Source organism: Rousettus aegyptiacus, unplaced genomic scaffold (genome assembly GCF_014176215.1).
Source record: "Rousettus aegyptiacus isolate mRouAeg1 unplaced genomic scaffold, mRouAeg1.p scaffold_m13_p_6, whole genome shotgun sequence".
Classification (NCBI taxonomy): domain Eukaryota; kingdom Metazoa; phylum Chordata; class Mammalia; order Chiroptera; family Pteropodidae; genus Rousettus; species Rousettus aegyptiacus.
This window is the reverse complement of record NW_023416309.1, coordinates 115,249,263-115,268,686: the sequence shown is the minus strand read 5'-3', so window position 1 is coordinate 115,268,686 and position 19,424 is coordinate 115,249,263. Positions and strand designations below refer to the sequence as shown.

The 19,424-nt window shown below is 56.4% G+C and overlaps 2 protein-coding genes across 12 annotated transcripts in view; both read right to left on the bottom strand.

Annotated features, from left to right (window-relative positions):
* Positions 1 to 10,464, bottom strand: part of TBCD (tubulin folding cofactor D) — a 104,380-nt gene extending 93,916 nt beyond the window's left edge. For 6 of the 8 annotated variants that reach the window (XM_036223883.1, XM_036223887.1, XM_036223884.1 and 3 more), the window contains exons 1-6: positions 10,157 to 10,463; positions 8,731 to 8,781; positions 5,437 to 5,534; positions 4,314 to 4,415; positions 2,878 to 3,024; positions 1,014 to 1,069 (exon numbers count right to left, since the gene is read on the bottom strand). In XM_036223883.1, the coding sequence (XP_036079776.1) occupies positions 1,014 to 1,069; positions 2,878 to 3,024; positions 4,314 to 4,415; positions 5,437 to 5,534; positions 8,731 to 8,781; positions 10,157 to 10,352 (650 nt within the window). In that variant the 5' untranslated portion in view covers positions 10,353 to 10,463. Of the gene's footprint in view, positions 1 to 1,013; positions 1,070 to 2,877; positions 3,025 to 4,313; positions 4,416 to 5,436; positions 5,535 to 8,730; positions 8,782 to 10,156 lie in introns of all 8 variants that reach the window. The other 2 variants (XM_036223888.1, XM_036223890.1) reach the window with 1 other exon arrangement.
* A 1,276-nt stretch (positions 10,465 to 11,740) lies between these two features.
* On the bottom strand, positions 11,741 to 19,295 carry FN3K (fructosamine 3 kinase). Of its 4 annotated transcripts, none has more exons than XM_036223891.1 (6): positions 19,017 to 19,295; positions 17,062 to 17,213; positions 16,115 to 16,206; positions 15,683 to 15,765; positions 13,025 to 13,147; positions 11,741 to 11,987 (listed from the first exon to the last, which is right to left on the bottom strand). In XM_036223891.1, exons 1-6 carry the CDS (start codon positions 19,155 to 19,157, stop codon positions 11,769 to 11,771), a joined length of 810 nt encoding a protein of 269 aa, XP_036079784.1. In that variant the 5' UTR covers positions 19,158 to 19,295; the 3' UTR covers positions 11,741 to 11,768. The 4 variants fall into 4 exon arrangements, with proteins under 4 accessions (XP_036079784.1, XP_015988450.2, XP_015988451.2 ...); XM_016132964.2 differs by having other exon boundaries at positions 11,741 to 12,166; positions 19,017 to 19,288; XM_016132965.2 differs by having other exon boundaries at positions 11,741 to 12,166; positions 19,035 to 19,288.
* Positions 19,296 to 19,424: the final 129 nt, after the last annotated feature.

Here is a 19,424-nt window from a genome sequence, read left to right as displayed (position 1 = left end):
AAAACCAGCTTCCTGCATTCTGGCTCTGCCCTGCAGGTCAGCAAGCGTCTCACCCAAATCCCCGACTGCCCTCCAAATTAAGCGTTTCTCGTCCCACTTTGTGCAAGGTCATGGCGACCTGACACCTAATCCTTTACAAGACGACCCTGAATCCCTGAATGGGGTGCTATCTATTTCCCAATCAAATCACCCAAAAGATTTTAGAGCCAATGCTCGACTTTCACAAATGTGGAAGGGACCTGAGACACCCAACTTTCCTAGTGCATTCACTCTAGATCCATGCTCCACCTCGCGCCATGCACAAGACTCAGAGAAACCGCGCCCCCCCCATCCTTACGGTTCCCAGAGCGAGTGCACTCAGCTTCCACGTGTCTCCGGCGTTCCCAGGAGACACCAAGCTTGCAGCTTGAGTCGAATGAGAGCAACTTCACCTGCTTGGGGCACGGCCCATTGTCGGCTGACACAGAATATTGGGGCTTTTTATCCTGAGCCACGATGACCCAGTCAAAGCTCACGATCCCACGAACCAGTGTGAGCCACTTCCTCCTAAGGGAGTCTCAAAGGCTCACCCGACTGCCACCACCCCAAAGCTGTAACTGCTGCACCTGCTCTACACCTGACACCTGTGCTCCGCTCAGCTGCTGGGCCTATCAGGCGGCCGGGGGCCCCTAACAGCACCGTCGGTGGCCACAGCAGGTTCGGAGATCTCCCGCACCCCCTCAGAGGAAGCAACAGGACACTGGGGAGTAGGAAAGACCCCAGGCCCATCAACCTAGTGTCTCTTTTTTTAAAAAACAGCAGAAAAGAAAAAAAGCTTTATTAGAAAGGAAAGCGCACTTCCACATGCGGAAGCAGGCCTGAGCAAGAGAAGCACGGCTCGACAGGCCCAGTGACCCTTTCTGAGGACAACACGGACACACACGCAACACGGAAAAGCACGCGAGATAAACTCGCAGAACGCATTGGTCACACGTGAACCAACGAGGCCACAGGGGCACCAGCGGGGCACTTACTTGGACACAACGACGGCAGCCGCGTCTCGGGCCTTGTCGCTGACAACCAAGTAGGACTGCAAGAGAGCACAGAAGACAGGCACTTTACACACAGCGTGACTCTCAGGGACCCCCACTCCGCAGCCTCCAGAGAGCCCCCGCTCACAGAGCTCAGGGGCCAAACTTCGAAGCTGCATGAACCGCTGCTGACCACGAAGCAATGGCTACAGCGGCCAGCTGCGGCACGCACCTCCAGGTAAGTGCCAAATCCACAGACGGCGTGTGGTCACGCCCCGGGAAACACACATTCGCAAAAACAGCAGGACGATGAAGCGTGTTTGCTGCGACAGCATCACGGCGTGCCCCAGGAGCAGACGTGGGACGGTCGGCACTCCGCGAAGGACTGCTGCGAAGAGAGGCCTGGGTCTGGTCCGAACGCCTTTCCTCGGAGGCTCGTCTGCGAGGGGTCCAGCTCTCACCTCACCTCGCACAGAGCCCTCCCCGGCAGGCTTGCGGGCAGCACCACGCAGCGCCAGAGCTGCGCCAAGGCACCGGCCCCCACGGGCGAGTGCGCTCGGACCCGAGCACACCCAGACACGACGGCACTCAAGGCTGCACTGCTTCTGGCAGACAGCCAGAAACAACTGTCCGTCCACGAGAGACTACTCAGAATCAGGGCACAGCAAGCACCTCCTCCCTGGGCGACAGAGGGAGACATCTTACGGACAAGGACAGACAGACGTCCTGCCGAGAGCCCTCCTTCCAGCAGGCAGCGCCGTGAAGTATGCAGGCCTGGCAGCCGGGGTTCAAATGTGGACCCACCAGATTTACAAGAAAACAAACCAGTGAAGTTACTTATTTCTGTGCCTGCTGTCTCCCCGGCAAGATGAGGACAGAAACGGCGCCCTGCCTCATCAGCAGGAGCAAGTGAGTTAATGGCGTCTGGCACACAGCGGTGCCCACCAGATGATCGGAGCAGGTGCGGCAGGCAGAGGGCTCTGGTCCTGCTCCTGGCCTCATGCCCTGGGTAATCCCTCCCGTGTGAGGTGGACATGGCGATTTGCTTCCAACCAAGAGAACGTGGCGGGGAAGGGATGTCACTCTATGACCTGGTGATGCACCAGTGACTTCCATCTTTCTAGCAGACCCTACCCCTTACGGGCCGTGGCAGAATAAGCTACCCTGCTGGGGGGCACCCACAGGCCAAGGGACAGCCTGCAAAGAACCAAGGCCCCCAGTCCATCAGCCTCGGGAGCCGACTACGGCCAACTGCCCTGAGCATCTGGGCTGCAACCTAGGGAGACCAAGGCGGGGGCCTAGCAAAGCCACAGCCCAACCCCAGGCTCCCCGAAGCTGCAGGATAATAACCATGCGGGGAACTACCAAAGTTTGGGGTGGCTTTATACGCAGTGATGGATGATGCAGGACCCTGCATCCACGTGCGCAGTCTACATCAGGAGAGGTCTGAGGACACACGGGCGTTACACTGGAATTTGAGAACTTTAATATCCTTCGTGCTTCCCTTTACTTCCTAGTTTTCCTAAAATGGTCATGTATTATTTAAGTTAAACATTGAATTAAAAGTTAAATTAAACGCGGGCTTTATTCTCTCACCATTGCCCCGTGGAACCTGTCATCATTATGCTTAACACAGCATCTGCAGTATCTACAAAGAAATGAGACCTGCTACAGTAATCCGCCCTGACCTCTATATGAATTATCACAATTTCGGAATCATTCACAGAATAGAATTTTGCCTCACTGAAAAATAGTGACAGCAGCTGGATTAATCCGTAAATGTCACAAGTGCACCTAAAAATCGACGAGGGAGACAGCATGAGCATGCTGGAACACCAACTAGAGATGACTGCGTGACCACACTCACCTGTGCTATCTCAAGAATCCGGTCCATCACGGACTTTCGCGTTTGCTCAGGTTGAGTGATGAGATTCCCATCAAGGCGTGAAAAATCAAAGGGGATCAGGCAGGTCATGGAGAGCCAGAGCAGAAGCATGTAGCGAGTCTCCCAAGTCTGAGGGGTCAAAGCAAAGGGAAATGACCCCCGCGTAAGGACGGAGGGAGCCGCACTGCCTGCTGCCCACCCTGCCCACTCAATGCCCACCGCACCAGCAACCTGAGTCGGGTACAGACCATAGTCAACTCCTCCGCATCTCCCCCGAACCCCACCACACACCCATCATACGGACTCGGCTGGTTGGCCCAGCAGACCAAAGAAACAGCACAGTGAGCAAAGAAAAAAATCATACTGCATCAGTATGACGGCTTCTCTTCGCTGGCACCCCTCAGTGAGCAACTAGCCTTTGAGAAAGTGAAGAGCAGATAAAGAGATGAACAGAAGACATAAGAAAAAATCCTCAAGTTCCAATCGAAGACAAAGGCTCTTATTTTCAGTGGTCAGTAAAACGAGACTCCACCTTGGCCCTGGACTCTCCTTCGGCCGAGCAGCAGAGGAGACTGGGAAAGGCCCACCCACACCTGCCCGAGCCAGGTGCTCGCACGGAGCCGGTCCGCAGCCATCACAGGCGGAGCAAACCTCTGAGTGCCCCGCGCAGAGAGGCGCCCCCACTGCAGGCCTGATGCTCCCTCAGACAGGCCAGCCGAGGAGGTGGCATCTGGGAACCTGACCTCAGGAGGATTCCCGCCGTTCCCTGACAAGGGTGCCCCTCGGTGCCTAGACTGTACAAACCACATGCTCAGTGGAACACCTGCTTGCCTCTGGGAAGCTGCGATCTGAACTTGTGCTCGGCAGAGAGCACCCACGTGAGCCGCCCCCAACAGAAACCCTGGACGCTCGTCTCTCAGACCTTCCGTGGATGACACTTCACACACTTCACACGTGTTGTCACAACTCAGCACTGGCAAATTACAAGTGCTCTGAATGACACAACTGGGAGAAGGCTCTGGAAACCGGCCTTCACCCCTGCACCTTGTCCCTTTGCTGATTTTGCTGTAATCATAAATCATAGCCATGAGGACAACTGTTGACCGCTGTGAATGGTCCTAGGAAATCCTCAAACTTGGGTTGGCCTTGGTGACACCAACAGTTGTGTTCCAAGCTAGAAAAATCAGATGGTGATACACTGATCACCACCCTGCAGGCAGGCACGTTTTTTCTTTTGTAAAGGGCATATATTTGAAAGAAATTTAAAGTGTCACATGTAAAGAGAGAATGCCAAAAGAATAAAAGAAACAAGAGTGATACGAAACTACTTAGGATAAAACAAACGGGAGGGGAGGGCACCAGAGAAGTGGGGCAAACGAGGGCAGAAAGGGGAGCTCCGAACAGAGAGGGACACTCGCCTCGTGGTCCTTAGGGTTCTGATCCGTAATCAGATCCAAAACAGGCTGCACATCGGCTACCTCATGTGGAAATAAACGAAGAAATGTTTTATATCCTCGAACCTGCAAATAAAAAACGCACTGATCACATAATTATACAATACATACAGTAGCAAAATAATCTCTTTCCTCATCAAAAATCAACACCTATGCCACCCAATGATCAAAGAGAATTACATATTACAGCAGTTTGACTTACTAAGACCACATAAAACTAGCTTTGCTTACTTAAGTTGTTTCATAAATACATCTTCTGCACCAACGAGACTAATAAATTTCACATGTGGTCATCAGAAACACAGACATATTATGAACTATTATATGCGCCTTCTGACGCTTATGAAGAATAAGTCCGGGAGAACCTCAAGGGTCCCCAAATCCATTACAGCTTCCACAAAATACAGGGGCACTACAATTCAGGAGGGACCCTGCGCTCGGCCAACTGAGCTGCAGAGAAGTGTCCTCACGGCCAGCCAGGCCCCGATGCCCTCTCAGTGGCCGAGGGCGTCTCTCCGCCTCAGAGCAGGTACCACCGCAAGGTGTAGCCCTGCAGAACCACAAACGCACCCTGAGATGGCCAAGCCCCTCCTACAGACAAAACCAGAAGCTACGCCGTAAGTGCAGCATACGGACGTCACCTGGGAGCGTGTGAGAATGCAGAGCACCAGGCCCACCCTAGACACACTTGCTCAGAATCTTCAATATTAACAGGGCCCCTGAGACCTTCATCTGCACATTCAAGTCTGAGAAGCACTTCTATGTCCACCTAATCTGTTTGCTTTTTCCGTGTAAAAGCTTTTCCGAATTAGTCATATGTGTGTGTGTCTCTCTCTCTCTTCTCTCTCTCTCTCCCCCCTCCCTCTTTTCCCCTTCCTGGCTAGGTGGTACCTGATCTAGTCAAATGCAAAATGCTAAATATCTGAGACATTGCTGCAGCCAAAGGACCCCCTGGATCACTGATATCTGACCCCACAACTTATGTGTGTTGACCATCTTCAAAAGATATAACATTGGGAAGGTAACTTCTGGACCAAGTACATGGAGAAAGTTTTCTGTCAGCTACAAAGCGCTATGCAAATGTTACCTTGGTAATGATGTAAAGAAATTTAAAAGCCAGATGTACAAGGTCAGCTGGACACGTCTTATCTTGCACTATATCCAACAGCAAGTTCATCATCCATTCTAGGGAAAAAGATATACACTTGCGTAAAATTAAACATCAATATGGTATTTAAACAAAATACCCAAAGAAAAAAGGGTTCATTTAGAAATGTAAGAATAGTTCAATATTAGTAACCCTATATAATCCAGATATCAAGAAAGCAAAAGGAAAATAAAAACATTTGCATCCTAACAGTTTCTAAAAGGGCATTAGAATTAATACATTCCTTCCTACTTTTAACATGCAGGAAAAACAACCTTATTTTTTAAAAATATCCCATCTCAAATCAGTATCCAACACCATGCTTTACAGAAGACACCTGCTACAACTACCACGATTTAGCATTGACCTGGTTCTAACCAACGATACAAAATCACCCCGACAACCAGGAAACTGGACACATACGGGACAGCTGCATCTGCGGACACTGGACAGCAGACAGTGCAGTGTCCAAGCCAGAGGGTCTGCGGCCGCCGGGGCTGCCTACCGGGGAGTCGTTTTTAGAGTTCAGTGCAAGCAACGGGGACTCAAGCAGAGACTAGGGTTCAAAGACAGCACCGAAGAGGAAGCGAAGCAGAGAATGAGCTCCCAGAGTCTGCAGGCGAAGAGTTCACGCATAGCTCACATCGAGCCAGAGTGCCGAGCACCCAGAGAACCAGCAGACATTCCAGAAAAGTCCTTCCTTAATAATAAGGCTAAATTAGAGAAAGACTAAAGAAAAAACTAGACCTGCCCTGACAAACCTTAAAAAGAACTGAAAGGATATAGCTGATCTGCAACTCATTAAACCGCCTGCCAAACTCTGTCACTCTAAAGACGAACAACTTCAAACATCCAACGTATGACAACCACGATGTCCACCAACTACTCAAAAAGTACTAGACGTGTGATTGTCTAAAACTACTGTGATTCCCAACAGGAGGAAAAGCAGTCGTTAGAAACAAGAAATGACAAAGATGGTAGAGTTATCGGATACAAACTTTAAAACAAGGACTATAAATACTTCAAATATGCTCAGGGACATAGAAGAAAACAGTAACGATATGAGACAATATAAGATTTTTAAAAACACAGAACTTCAAGAGCTGGAAAAAACAAAATCTGAAGTGAAAAATTAACTAAAGGGAACTATATAGAGGTCTAACCGATGTACTGTATCCTTGAAACTAAATTAAAAAAAATTAAAGGGGATTAACAGCAAATCAGACACTGCAGAAGAAAAGATGGGAGAACTCAAAGAGCAACGAACACTTCCACATTAAGGAGGGATGACTACAAAATATCTGAAGAAATAATAGCCAAAAATTTTCGAAAATCAATGAAAACCACAAACCCATTTCCGAAAGGTTCAACAAACTCCAACCAGGATAAACGGGAAGAAAACCAGACCATGACATGTCACAGTCAAATTATTAAAAACCAGCAATAAAAAGAAAACTCTAAAAGCAGCCAGAAGGAAAAGCACAGGTTACACAGAAAAACAAAAAGAATGAGGACTCCGTGTCTGAACCAGATCAAGATGAAAGACAGGGACATGGTTCCATAGTGCAGTGGTCAGCACGTCTGCTTTACACACGGGAGGTTCTGGGTTTGCACCCCAATGGAGCCATGGTCCATGGTCTACAGCCACGCCACCCTGAACAAGTCCGATGTCTGATCTCGGAAGCTAAGCAGGGTCGGACCTGGTTAGTACTTGGACGGGAGACTGCCGAGGAAGACCAGGTGCTGTAGGCAGGTATGCTGCACGCACGCATGCATGCATAAACAAACAAACAAAAGGCAGGATCACACCTTCTAAATGCTGACAGAAAAACTGTCAACCCAAAAACACCAGAAACACCTTTCAAAAATGAAAGTGCAACAATCAAACAAAAGCCAAAAGAATTCCTCGCCAGTGAACCTGCACTAGAAGAAATGCTAAAGTGAATTATTCAAGCAGAGAATAACTGATAATGGGCAGAAACTACAACCTATAGAGACAAAAAAATAAAGATGAAAATGGTAAACACATGGATAAACAGTAAAGACTTTTCTCTCCTTTTTAATTTATTTGAAAAAAAACTGAAGTAGAGATTGTGACGATGTAGTTTAAGGTTTATAACAAAGACAGAAGATGCACGACGACAGCACAGGAACGGAAGGGGAGATGAAAGATGGTGCTGTGGGGTGGACGGTGCCGAGCCCGGCGTAGGAAGGCCCAGGGCACGTCACGGCCTCGTGAAACATCAGCTTCTAGAAACGCTGAGGCAGAAAAGGTGCCTGGAAAAGAAACTCAGACATGGGACCTGGCATTACTGGGTGAGGGAAGACCATGGAACCAGACGGGCTAATGACCAAGAGTTACTCGCCTGAGGCGGAAGAGCTAGGAAAGCTTACCTTCTACAAACCCATTCATTACTTGAAAGGGAAGCTGCCGCACGGCACCAGCCCAGTCCATAAAAAGACACGTGTGTGCACCATAAAGCCACCCGCGCGCCCCACACTCTCACGTCTTGGGTCCCAACAGTCCGTGGGGCTGGCTGGCGATGCCGACAACCCCCACCCCGTCTCCCAGGTGAGGAACTCGGGTTCAGGGCAGCAGAGTAGGGGCTGGGCCGTAAACCCAGGAGGTCTGGCCCCAGGGCCCATGTGCCCGCCCCCGCCCCCGCCCCACCCTGCCTTTCAACTTACGTTACTACTGATACCCTTCTCCTTCCCAAGTACACTGCCAGAAGCTTGTGTTACTTTCCCCAGGAGAAAAAAAAGTTACTACCCCAACAAAGCAGGTAAAAAAATATACAGTGAGAAACAGACAAATCATTCTCCTTAAGTTCAAGTTTAGCAAACCCCAGCCTCACTGCTTCTATCCGTAAAACAAAGATGCCCTGCTTAGATGCTGTGAGGATTAAATGGTGAGCCAGAGGAAGCACCTGGCCCTGTGTAACAAAGCATGCCCAGAGGCAGGCCGATTAAAACATACAAGAGCAGAAAACATGTTCTTGAAAGAGCGGTGAGGAAGAAAGCAGCCCCAGTATACTGCCCATAGCCTAGAGGGGCACCTGCAACTCACGTCACCATCTCAATTCCACTAGAACTGGCCAGCCAGGCCCTGCTAACAAATAAGACCAGGCTCCTCATCCCAACACCCTCTGCAGGCAAACGCACACACCATACACCAAAGCCTTTGCGATCTGTAATGGAATGACCAAAATCAAGATCGGCATCCGCTATTCTTACCAAGGTGTGGGTCCAACAGGTGAGGCTGCTCCTGGTAGTGGTCCATGATTACTAGAAAGAAATACAATGTGAGAATTAACATCACGAAGGCACACATACACCCCAAGCCTCCGACACCCCGCTGACTTCATCTCTGGCCCATGCAAGAGCCACCTGGGGTGAGCTCCTCAGGGCCACTGAGTTCTGGCCTCAGGCTCGTGGCTTGGTCAGCGATTGAGTGACCAACCCGAGTGGCAGAGCAAGGACTCAAGCCCAAGGACAGACTGAAGAATATGGGCTTTCCGCTCAGCCGCCCACCCCAGCCCTCTCCTGAAGGGTCGTCGTAATAAACCAACGAAGACAAAATTATGAGGAAATTTCTTCAGCTAAAATGGTCCACGAGGATGACTTTATTCAATTACAACTGTGGGGTCCTGGGGAATCATTTGATTATCTGTTGCAGACCGCTGCTGCAAACTTGGAGAGTCACCCCAAGTGCCCTGGCATGAGTGCTATCCACCACCCCACACCGCACCGGGCTGCAGGCCACTTTCGAGTGGAGCCAAGGTCGCTGTCTGCCACGTACACAATCGAGGTGGTGTCCCCAGAACCGCAGCACCACACACATCCCCTGCCCGCTCCGGGCTGCCTGTGTCTGCACCTTCTCCCGTGACCAGGAGAAAACTCAGAGATGCCCTAAATCAGAGTCTGCAGAGGGTGGAAGAGAGGACGTAGCTATCGACTGCAGGCGGAGACCAGCAAACCTCGAGCCCCGCCGAGTGCCTGCTGAAACTGCGTTAACCCGAGTGACTGTTTTCCAGAGCAGCCAAGCGGCCAAGCCCGGGAGCCGCCGCATCTTGCTTACTCACAAACTTCCCGGCCTGCTGCCCACAGCCACCCGGGCACAAGGCTCCCTTCCCACAGCTGGCCGGCCCCGCCTCCTCCCACGCCTTGAATCGACAGCTCGTGAAAATCCTTTCCAAACGCACACCTGCCTTCCCCAAACTTAAGGTACAAACGAGCGCGCGGGCAGCTGCAGGGCGAGCCCGGCCTCGGGCCAGCGCGGCTGCCGCGTAGGGACCGCGCGCCCAGGGCCCGGTCCTTGCTCTGGCTGGCACGTGGCGCCAAGGTCTGCGTAATAACACCTGGCGCCCCCGCCCACCGGCCGACGGAGCCCGTGCTGCGCTGCGGCCTCCGGACGCGTGGGAGCGGGCTGGAGGTGCCGGCCCCTGGTGCGGGGCGAGGGGGTCGCACCCCTGTCCTCATCCTGAGCCTCCCCACAGGCGGGTGGGAAGGGGACCACTACCCTCCGCGTCCAGGGGAGGCCGCCCTTGCACGACCCACGGCTCTCGCGGGTGCCGCCCCCGGGCGAGCGGTCGCGGGAAGGAGCCAGGGCCGGCCCCGGAGCAGGCACGCGGCGCCCGGCCCCGCGTGCGCCCGCACGCACCTCGGAACCGCTCCAGGGCGCCCTCCCGGGCCGAGTGGTCCCCGAGCACCGCCCGCAGGCGGCCGAGCAGCGCGCGCGTCTCCGCGCTGTCGCCGAACGACTCGAGGGTGCCGCCGAGGGCCAGCGCCCCGTCCTCCGGCCCGTCCTCCATGCCGTCCTCGGGCGCGCCGGCGGCCGGCTGCTCGTTCAGGGCCATTCCCCACGCCCAGACCGCGCCTCAGCGAGCACCGTGAAGCGGGATGCGGGATGCGCGATGCAGCCAGACGCCTGAGGCGGACTCGCGGCAGCCGACGCAGGCCCCGCCCAGCGACCTCCGACCTCGCGCCGGGCCCGCTACGGAGCGCGCCGGCCGCCAAAAGAGTGCGCGCGGAGGTGGCGCCGCGCTTGGGCGGGGTGGGGCCGGGACGCGGGGGCCCAGGACGCGGGGGCCCGGAGTGGGGTGGCGCGGGAGGAACACAGCCCTGGCGGGGCGAAGCCTGGGCGCGGGGGGCGGGCGGGGCAGGGCGTGGCGTTCGAGCCCGGGGGCGGGGGCGGGGCCTGAGCCCGTGGGTGCTTTGGGGCGGGGACTCAGGCCCGTGGGTGGGTGTGGTCGGGGGGGGCGTATGAACCCGTGGGTGGGTGCGTGGGAGCAAGTTGGCTCCGGGGGCATGGGCAGGGTGCAGTGGTCAGCCCCTGGGTCCCCAGAGGTGCCCCGCCCCCGCCCACGCCGCCTCCAAGCCCAAGCCCACCCGCTGCCCCCTGGTCCGCAGTGGCCGCCTCTGCGCAAACGCTACCGCCAGCACGTCCTGTACAGGCGGGCTCTGACCACGACGGCAGTTTGTGTTTAAGACTGTCAGAGGCTCAGGATACGTTTGGGGTGGGCTCCTAAGACTTCCGTGTCTACGGTGGGAACAGAGCCCGCTAGACAGCCACACTTTACAGAAAAGAGAATTTGGCTCTGATACTGCCACGAAATAATTAGTAGTTTTCTGAGGAATGGTAATGGTGTGGTGTTCTGACTTTAGAGACACCGGTGAATGGCCACGGTGCCCTGCAGACCCTGCCCAGTCACTGCCTGTCCCCAAGCCAATGCCTTCAAGGATGACAGCTTGCCATGTCCCAAACTAACCACCCTAGATGCTGCAGAAGTCCCAGCTGTGGGGTACACCTCACCGCCCAGGGCTCTTTCCCTGCCTTCACCCTTTTTAACCATTTGAAAACACTCCAGATGAAAAACGGGGTGAAGGTGAGAGGTTGGGCAACGGCTTCAGCCCTAATGCCTGTCCCCACAACATTGGGGCCCTTCCTTCCATCTGTCCTACCTGAGGCTGGACTTGGAGCCCCACTTAGCCCCAGAGATGCCACTTAAGGGGGGGGGGTCCATCTTATGGCCCCCAACTCTGCCTGAGCCAAAAACATGACATCAGCTTCCTCCTAAGCAACTCTAGATCTGTGAGAAGTTCTGCACCACTCTCACGAAACATCCAAAGTACCCCAGACCATGATCTGTAATGAGCCTGGTAGAGACCCTTCAGTCTGGGCACCTGGAAATTAGCCCAACTGCACAGAGGATGGAGACGCCGGGGAAACCGAGACACACAGCAGTTCCATCCCCGAAGCCCCACTGGCTTTATTAGTCCCTGTCGCGGCCTCTGGCATGGCCGCCCCTCGTCGTGTGATGGGCAGGCAGCGCTACTTGAGAAGATTGCGCATGGTTCTCAGAGACGCGCCCCGGTACTGCAGCCCGAAGTGGTTCCAGTGGTTTAGGTAGTTGAAGAGCTGGTAGAGCAGCTGCCGCCGGTCGAACCCTGGCGCTTTGGGGACCTTCTGGTGGTAGGCAGTGAAGAAAGGCCTGGGAAACCCCCCAAACATCAAGGCAATTGCCAGTTCAAACTCCGAATGGCCGTAGAAGGAAGCCGGGTCATAAATAATGGGCCCCGAGTCGTCCTCGGCCACATTTCCTGACCAGAGGTCCCCATGGAGAAGGGCAGGGACAATCTCTAGGCCACAAAACAGATCTGGGATCTTCACCTACAAAAACAATCATCACACAGGTATCAGGGGACCATGAGCCACAGTCTCCTCGTCAGATACCTGGAAATAAGGCAAAGATGGCCCAGTGTGTGCTTGGGGTCCGACACGGCACTGCCCACGAGGGCCGGAGACAAAGACCGTCCCACTGCAGGGGAGTGTCACTGCATCACTACTGACTGCAGGCGCAGGCCCAGATTGGCACCACGCCAGCAGTGCCCATGCAGGGGAGAACCTGGAGGTTCCAGTTTCATTGGCCTGTAGAATGGGAACCGAGCAGCCCGAGCGGGGTTTCCTGTACGTAACTTAGCAAACTTCCTCTACTAGTCTTATATTTCACAGTACACTCAGGTCTGCACCAATTTTGTGTCCTACCGGTTACTACATTAATGAGCTAAATAATATTTCTTCAACACATGTTGACCCCAGATTGATATACGAGTTGTTTTTAACATTTTGACTTATGTTTTGAAAGCAGACCCTCTGGGGCATCTGCTGCCCGCATCTCTAAGAGGTGAACCATTCATGCTTTGGCAGAAAAGAACAGGATAAAAGTGGACAAGAAAGTAACAGTAAATGCTAACATTTACGAGCCAGGCTCCTGTGTTCTACATGAGCTAAGTCTGAGGTTAAGTACCTGGTGACCTGACAGGTGAGAGGTACACGAGGGCCAGGTATGTCCTCAGGTCCCAGCACCTTCACAGTTCCCCATCAGTCCATCAGTCAGGCCTCTGCGTCCATGGCCTGCCCAGCTCTGCTCCAGGGCCCAGTGGTCCCTCCTCTGGCTCAGCTCTACCAGGAGCCTCATGCAAATGTTGTCCCCACCCACCCACCCAAGGGAACAACTGTGGAGCCAACCTGTAGCCGTGACCAGAGTTCTCGGGCCTCTCGGTCAGCATAGTCCTTCTCGATGAGGTCCAGCTGCGCTTGGAGCCGGTGCCGGGTGAAGAAGGTCGGCCAGTCGTCCAGCCACTCATTCACCTGGGTGACAAGACAAAGGAAGCTGGTGCTGCTGCTGGTGGTCCAGGTCGATTCTACACGGAATCTGCCTGACCCTCAGACCAACCACTAAAAACACAGGAAATACCACAGCCAGCCAACAGAGAGAAGATGAACTCATTCAAAACACACAGTTGTTCCGAAAGAGGGTAAATAAAGAGGGCAAGGGTCACGAAGAACAGACAGGACCAATGAAAAACGGCACAGTGACAGAGCCAAACCTAAGCGTATCCATCAGCACAGTAAATGCAAAGGGTCTAGATACCCCCACTTAAATGACAGACAGAGATGGACAGGCGACAGGCTGGAAAAATGAAGCAAGACCCAAGTGTATGCTGTGTACACAAAACGCACTTCACATGTAAAAGCAGAATTAGGTTAAAAGGTTGGAAAAGATGTACCATGCTGGCACTCGTCAACAGAAGGCAGGAGTGGCTATATCAGTGTGGGATGGCAGGGCAAAGACTGTCCCCAAGTATAGGGGGGAGTCGCTGCACAACGGAAACGGGGTTGATGGACGGGGACGTAATAACCCAAGTATTTCTGCGCCTAACCTCTGGCAAATAGTCCGCAGGGGCAACAGAGCCTCCACGAGACGCCCTTTGCACGCACCAGAACGGCTGATTTTTTTTTTTTTTTGGTTGTAATTTTAAAAAGCGGAAAACACCTAGTGGGGTGAGGATGGGGAGCAACCGGAGCACGCGCCCTGCGGGTGGGAACGTGCATGGCACCGCCACCTCGGAAAGGAGTCAGCGCTTTCTTAAAAAGTCCAACACGAACCTATCGCAGGCCTCGTGGCTCCCTCTCAAGGATTTACCCGAGACAGATGGAAGCATGCGCCCGCACGAACTCTCACACACGAAGGCTCACGGCGGCTTTATTTGCAAAGCAACCCGGACGTCCAGCAACAGGCAAAGCAGACTGTGGTGTGTCCACGCAGTCCGTCTGCCCGTGCTGGACGTAGGACGCACGCGGCGTCATGGCCGAACGTCCACACGGTGACGCTGGGCGAGGGAGGCCAGACCAGGAGCGCGCACACTGTGTGACTCGCTCGCACTGAATGCCCCGAATGCAAGCTCACGGTGACAGGAAGCTGGTCACTGGCTGCCCAGGTCGGGGCCTGGGGCAGGAGGGGAGATTACCAAAGGGCACGAGGGCCCCTTCGGGGTGACAGACACACTCGCCGTCCTGTCGCGGGAGCATACACGCGTCAAAACTTACCAAATTAAATAGGTGTGGTCGTTGCCTGCCAATTTTAACATCAATGGAGATTTTTTAAAAGGCATAAAGCTTATTATTTGAAGTGTCACTTTGTGCAACTCCCAGGGAGGAACTTTCCAGAGACCAGGCCTACCCTCCGTGGTCAGCATCTTCCACATGGGGACCCCCATGCTGGGTGCTGTGACCACTTGTCCCTAGGCTCTCGCCCCTGGTGCCACGTGCACCTCGCAAGCAGGTGGGAGGCCCCTCCCCAGACAGCCGGAGGGACATGGGGTGGCATGCCCTTACCCCCCTGGCTGTCCCGTGGGGTTGCTATGGCAACTGGGTGAGTTGAGCCCCATAAAGCACTTAGAACGGTGCCTAGGGAGTAGCCAAGCTTGTCGTGAGGCCGGCAGGTGGTCCCCCTGGGGCTCAGTGCGCTTGGTGTCTGAGCAGCCCAGCGCTCAGCGACATGCCGCCAACAGCTGCCACTCCCAAGGAGCAGCAAGCCTCCCGGGAGCCGGGGCCACATCCAGGGCCGTCTTGTCATAGCACAGGGGGATGGACCAGGCGTCCACCCAGGCCCCTCGCCCCCTCCTGGCCAGCTGCAGGCTATCCAAGTTGCCTCGTCGATCCTGGATTCTGAGGGGACACCCGAGGGACGCCCCGTCCCTCGTGGACCAGCCGGTTCCACCTGCTTCGCACACTGGGGTCCTGTGCATGGCTTCGTTCCTCAGTTCTCGACAGGCCACTGTGTGAGGCCAACCACGGCTCTTAAAGGCGACGTCCGACGCAGGACGAGCCTCGCTCAGCCGTGCTTGCCGGACGCTGCTGCGCCTGTGCTGGGAGACCACGGTGGGTCTGCGGTTTCTTTCGGGGACAATGAAAACGTTCCGAAGTAAACAGTGGTGATGGCTGCACGACATCGTGACCATGCTGCAAACTCCCTAGCCGCGGAGTTGGCCCCGTGACGCACATCTCAAGCAGAACTGCCACCTCTCTAAAGGCCCAGGAGGGGCACCGAGTGGCCAGAACTAAATCTCCGAGCTCACGTGCTGCTTCAGGCCTCCGCCCCGTTCATCACGCGCCCTCCCGAAACCGGGCCTTTGCACCTACTGTTCCTCTGCTCAGGGACCTCCTCCACCTGCCCCACGGCGTCCCACCCCTCTGGACACAGCTCCGCATCCCAGGTACCACGGCTCATCCTCTGCTTTCAGAAATCAGGGGTTAATCTTCCTAGTGCCCGAGGGAGGGCACGGTGTCACGCAGGGGCCTCGGGCCATCGGCTAAGCGGGGCCACCCTCGCCCAGCACTCACCTGCGGGATGAAGCCGCAGCACGTCATCGTGTGGAAGCCAAACTTGGCCGCGTGCTGGGAAACAGCTCCCTCAGCCCTCCGCCCTGGAAGCAGAAAGAACAGTATCCTCCTCGGTGGCCTGGCCTCGCCGCTAGAACAGGGGAGGTCAGGGGCTGTGCCGGCTGGGCTAGCCACGAGGCTGCGCGTGGATCAGCCGGAACACTCCCGCCTCGGGCCCGCTGGACACAGGGCTAGCTAGACCCAAAGGGGCACGAGCCACTCCCGCTTTCCTAGAGCTCCAGCAAACTCACCCCTAGCGGCCTCGGTTTCACGCTGCACTCTGCACTACGGAGGGAGAGGTCTGCAATTCGACTATCAACCACACGTCGCCCTGAGTGCCCACCCGGGGGTGTGCACCAGGCCCGAGGGAGCACGGAAGTGACCTGCACGCACCCACTGTGCTCTCCTCCTCCCTCAACTTGTCCCTGAGCTTCTGGTTGTAAAGGTGCAGCTCTGCCACCTGGTCTCCAAGCTTGGACGCCTGGCTGAGGAAGAAAGAAATGCAGCCCATTGAAGGAAGAGCAGCAGCAACCAGCTAGCAGGTTCCAGTTTTAGAGATGTTTTAAATCCCTAAAAAATTCCCTGCTCTAAGAGAAAAAAAGTGAAAAATAAACGGCAGGCAACGACCTTTCCCCCAAAATAAAATGGTGTAAAGCCACCAAGAGCAGGTGAGCAGAAGGACACCCGACAGGAGCCTCACGAGGTGCTGGGAGTTAAGAGACTAGCTCTCAGAGTGACGTAAAACTCCAGCTCCCGGCTTTTTGGAAAAACAAATGTAAATCACATATAGGAAAGGGGACGGGGGTTGGGGTGGGACGAAGAGGGCGGAGGGTGACAGAAGCACACAGTGGGGTGTGCCGGCGCCCTGTTCCCCAGCCGTGTCCCTGAACCAGCATCGCCCCAATAACATCAATGAGAAATTGTTAAAAGACCAGGAGGATAATCGTACACTACGATGTCGGCGGCGGCTGGTCCCTGCTGATGGAATAGGGGGTATCACGAATTCTTTACGTGAGTTTGTGTTTTCCACTTTTTTTTTTTTTTGCAACGAATATGCATAACTTTAACAATTAGGAAAAATGGTGGGCCCCAGATAATCCTAGAGCAGGCCTCGCGCGCCCAGGCTGAGTGGGCATGGGCAAGGGATAGTCAAACACTCTTGCTTCACGCGGCTTCGCTGCAGCCAGCCTAAAACTGGGCCCACGGCAGAAACGAAGAACTTCTCACCACTGAGGATGGCGGGTAGGGTCCCTGCCCCTGGTGACTGGACTGAGCTATGTGGGCGGCCCTGCAAGCGGCTGCACCCCACCCTCCACCCCGGCCCACACACACGCGCTCACCTGCTCAAGCTCCTCATCTTCAGGTGCTCCATCGCGAAGGCAGCCCCCCCTCCCGGCAAGTCGATGACCTTGATGGGCCGAGGGGCCCGGACCGTGCCGGTGCTCCGGAGGGCCTCCAGGCTCGCCGCCTCCCCCTCGAACATCTGCCGGGCCTGCGTCCAGAACAGCGCCGTGAGCTCGGACCCCAGCAGGGGCCCCTGCAGCCGGGCTGTGGCTCGCGGCTCCGGACAGAAGCCGCGACGTGGGATCACGGGCACACGGGACCGCAGTTACCGAGAGCTGGCTGGGGGCAAGGCCCCCGCCCTGCAGACAGCAGGTGCACGTGGCCCCTTAGGCTAGAGAGGGGCTGCAAGGGGGAGGCGGAGCTGGGGCTCTGGGTGGACAGGATGTTGACAGCCCCGCGGGAGCACTTGCTCTGAGAGGTGAGGAGGTTCCGGGGTGCTGGGGGTACTGTGGGTGCTGTGGGATGCCAGGGCGTACCAGTGGGGTGCCTCGGGGCTCAGGTGCGTGGAGGGTCTGGGGCTGGGCCTGGGTCCCCTTCCGGGTTGCCCACCTTCCTCACTGCCTCCGGCAACCGCAGCAAAAAGAGGAGGAGCACAAGGCGGCCCGGGGTGGCCCCCCTCAGTGACTGGGGCACCGGGGGGCAGGCGCGGGGAAGTCGGCTGCGCCTAGCCTCCAGTCCAGGGACCCCCCAGAGAGGAGCACCCAGCAAGGCCTGGGGGCTGGTTCGGAGCCATGTACCCCGCCCAGAAAGAGGACAGCCCCCCAACATGTCCAGACAGCCTCCACTGGGACCCAGGAGCTTCCTATTCCTACAACACCCCCGCGGATCTCCACCGTTGGGTTGGGGGGACCTCACGTTGGGGACACGCTGCCGCAGTTAAGTGTGCTTGCCGATTCGGTTTGCGTCACCTCCAGCGACAGAAGCCAGCCTCCCAGGTGAGGCCACGTCTAATTCCCGCCCAGCAAAAGAATCCAGGCTTCAATTCAGAGTGCCCAGGGGAGGCGGAGGGGGGCATCCTGGAACGGTCAGGGGGTGGGGGTGACCAGGGCCCCAAGGCTGCGCTGGTCACCTGCTCTGAGTGATCACTGAGCACCTGCTATGTGCCAGCAGTGAATGGTGAGGGCTCAGCTTGGGGGAGCTTTTGGGGTCCCGCTGTGAAGGTCCAAGGCCAGCATAACCCTGAACCCTGACCCTAAAACCGCTTCCCCGAGGGTGGGCTTAAGGGGCTCAGGTGCTGCAGTCAGACTCAAGGGTCCTGGCACCCACAAAGCAGGGTGCTGCGCCCGTCCCAGCCCTCGTCCACCCCAGACGGGGACAGTGCTGTGGGGACTGGGAGGCGTCTCTCTGGGTACCCCCCAGCCCACAGCCAGCACCCCCCCCACCACGCACCCCGGGGGGCCGGGGCGGCCCTCAGCGGCCTGCTGGGACCTGGGCACACAGCATGGCCATTCTCCTCGGGAAGAGGATAGGTGGGGGTGGGGCTGGCCCTTGGAGTCCCAGGGGGAGCGGGGAGCCCTGACCTCCTTCCCGCCTCTTCCCACCTGCTGAAGAGGGTCAGGTAGCTGAGTGAAACTCAAGGCCAGCGGCGGAAGCAGCCCAGGACTCCAAGCCCACGCCCCCCATGCTTGACAGGTGAGGAAGTTAAACCAAGCAACCGAAAACTGCGCAGACAGGCAAAAAAAATTAAAACGCGAAACCGTTCTGCCGCCGAGGAAACCCGGATCCCGCAGGAAATGCTGGACCCTGCTCGACAAGCACGTGTCAGCTCCAAGGCCGCAGGCCGACCCTGGGCAGTGACGCCAGGCCGGGCCTGGAAGGGGCCACCTTCGACCCCCTGGCGCCCCCGCCCCCCCGCGCCCCCCCCCCCGCTCCGTCCGCCCGCGCCCTTCTCCCCTCTCCCCGCCCTCTCCCCTGCCCCTTCCAACGCCTTCCCCCTCTCCAGCCCCCGCACCTGCGCCCTGTGGTTGACCTTGACGAACACGGGCCCCGCGTCCGTGTCGTAGGCGCGCCCCTCGCTGATGCCGCCTGCGCCGGGGCTCCCAAAGGCGCGCAGGGTCGAGGTGCGCAGCTCCGCCCGCAGCAGCTGTTCCATGGGCGCACGGGGACGCACGGGGACGCACGGGGAGCAGGGGCACTAGGGGGCTACGCGGAGGGACCCGGAGATGGCGCACACCGCCCCGCCGCGCACGCAAGCTCGCTGCGGCGCCGGCCGCTGTCAGCGGGGGAGGCGTCTAATCCCCGCAGCCTGCGGGCTCCGAGCGCCCCTGGTGCCCCGCCTCCCGGCCCCGCCTCCCGGCCAGGCCCAGCCTCCGGCTGCCCTCCCCTGGGAGGGGGGCAGTCAGAAAGAAGGCAGCGGGAG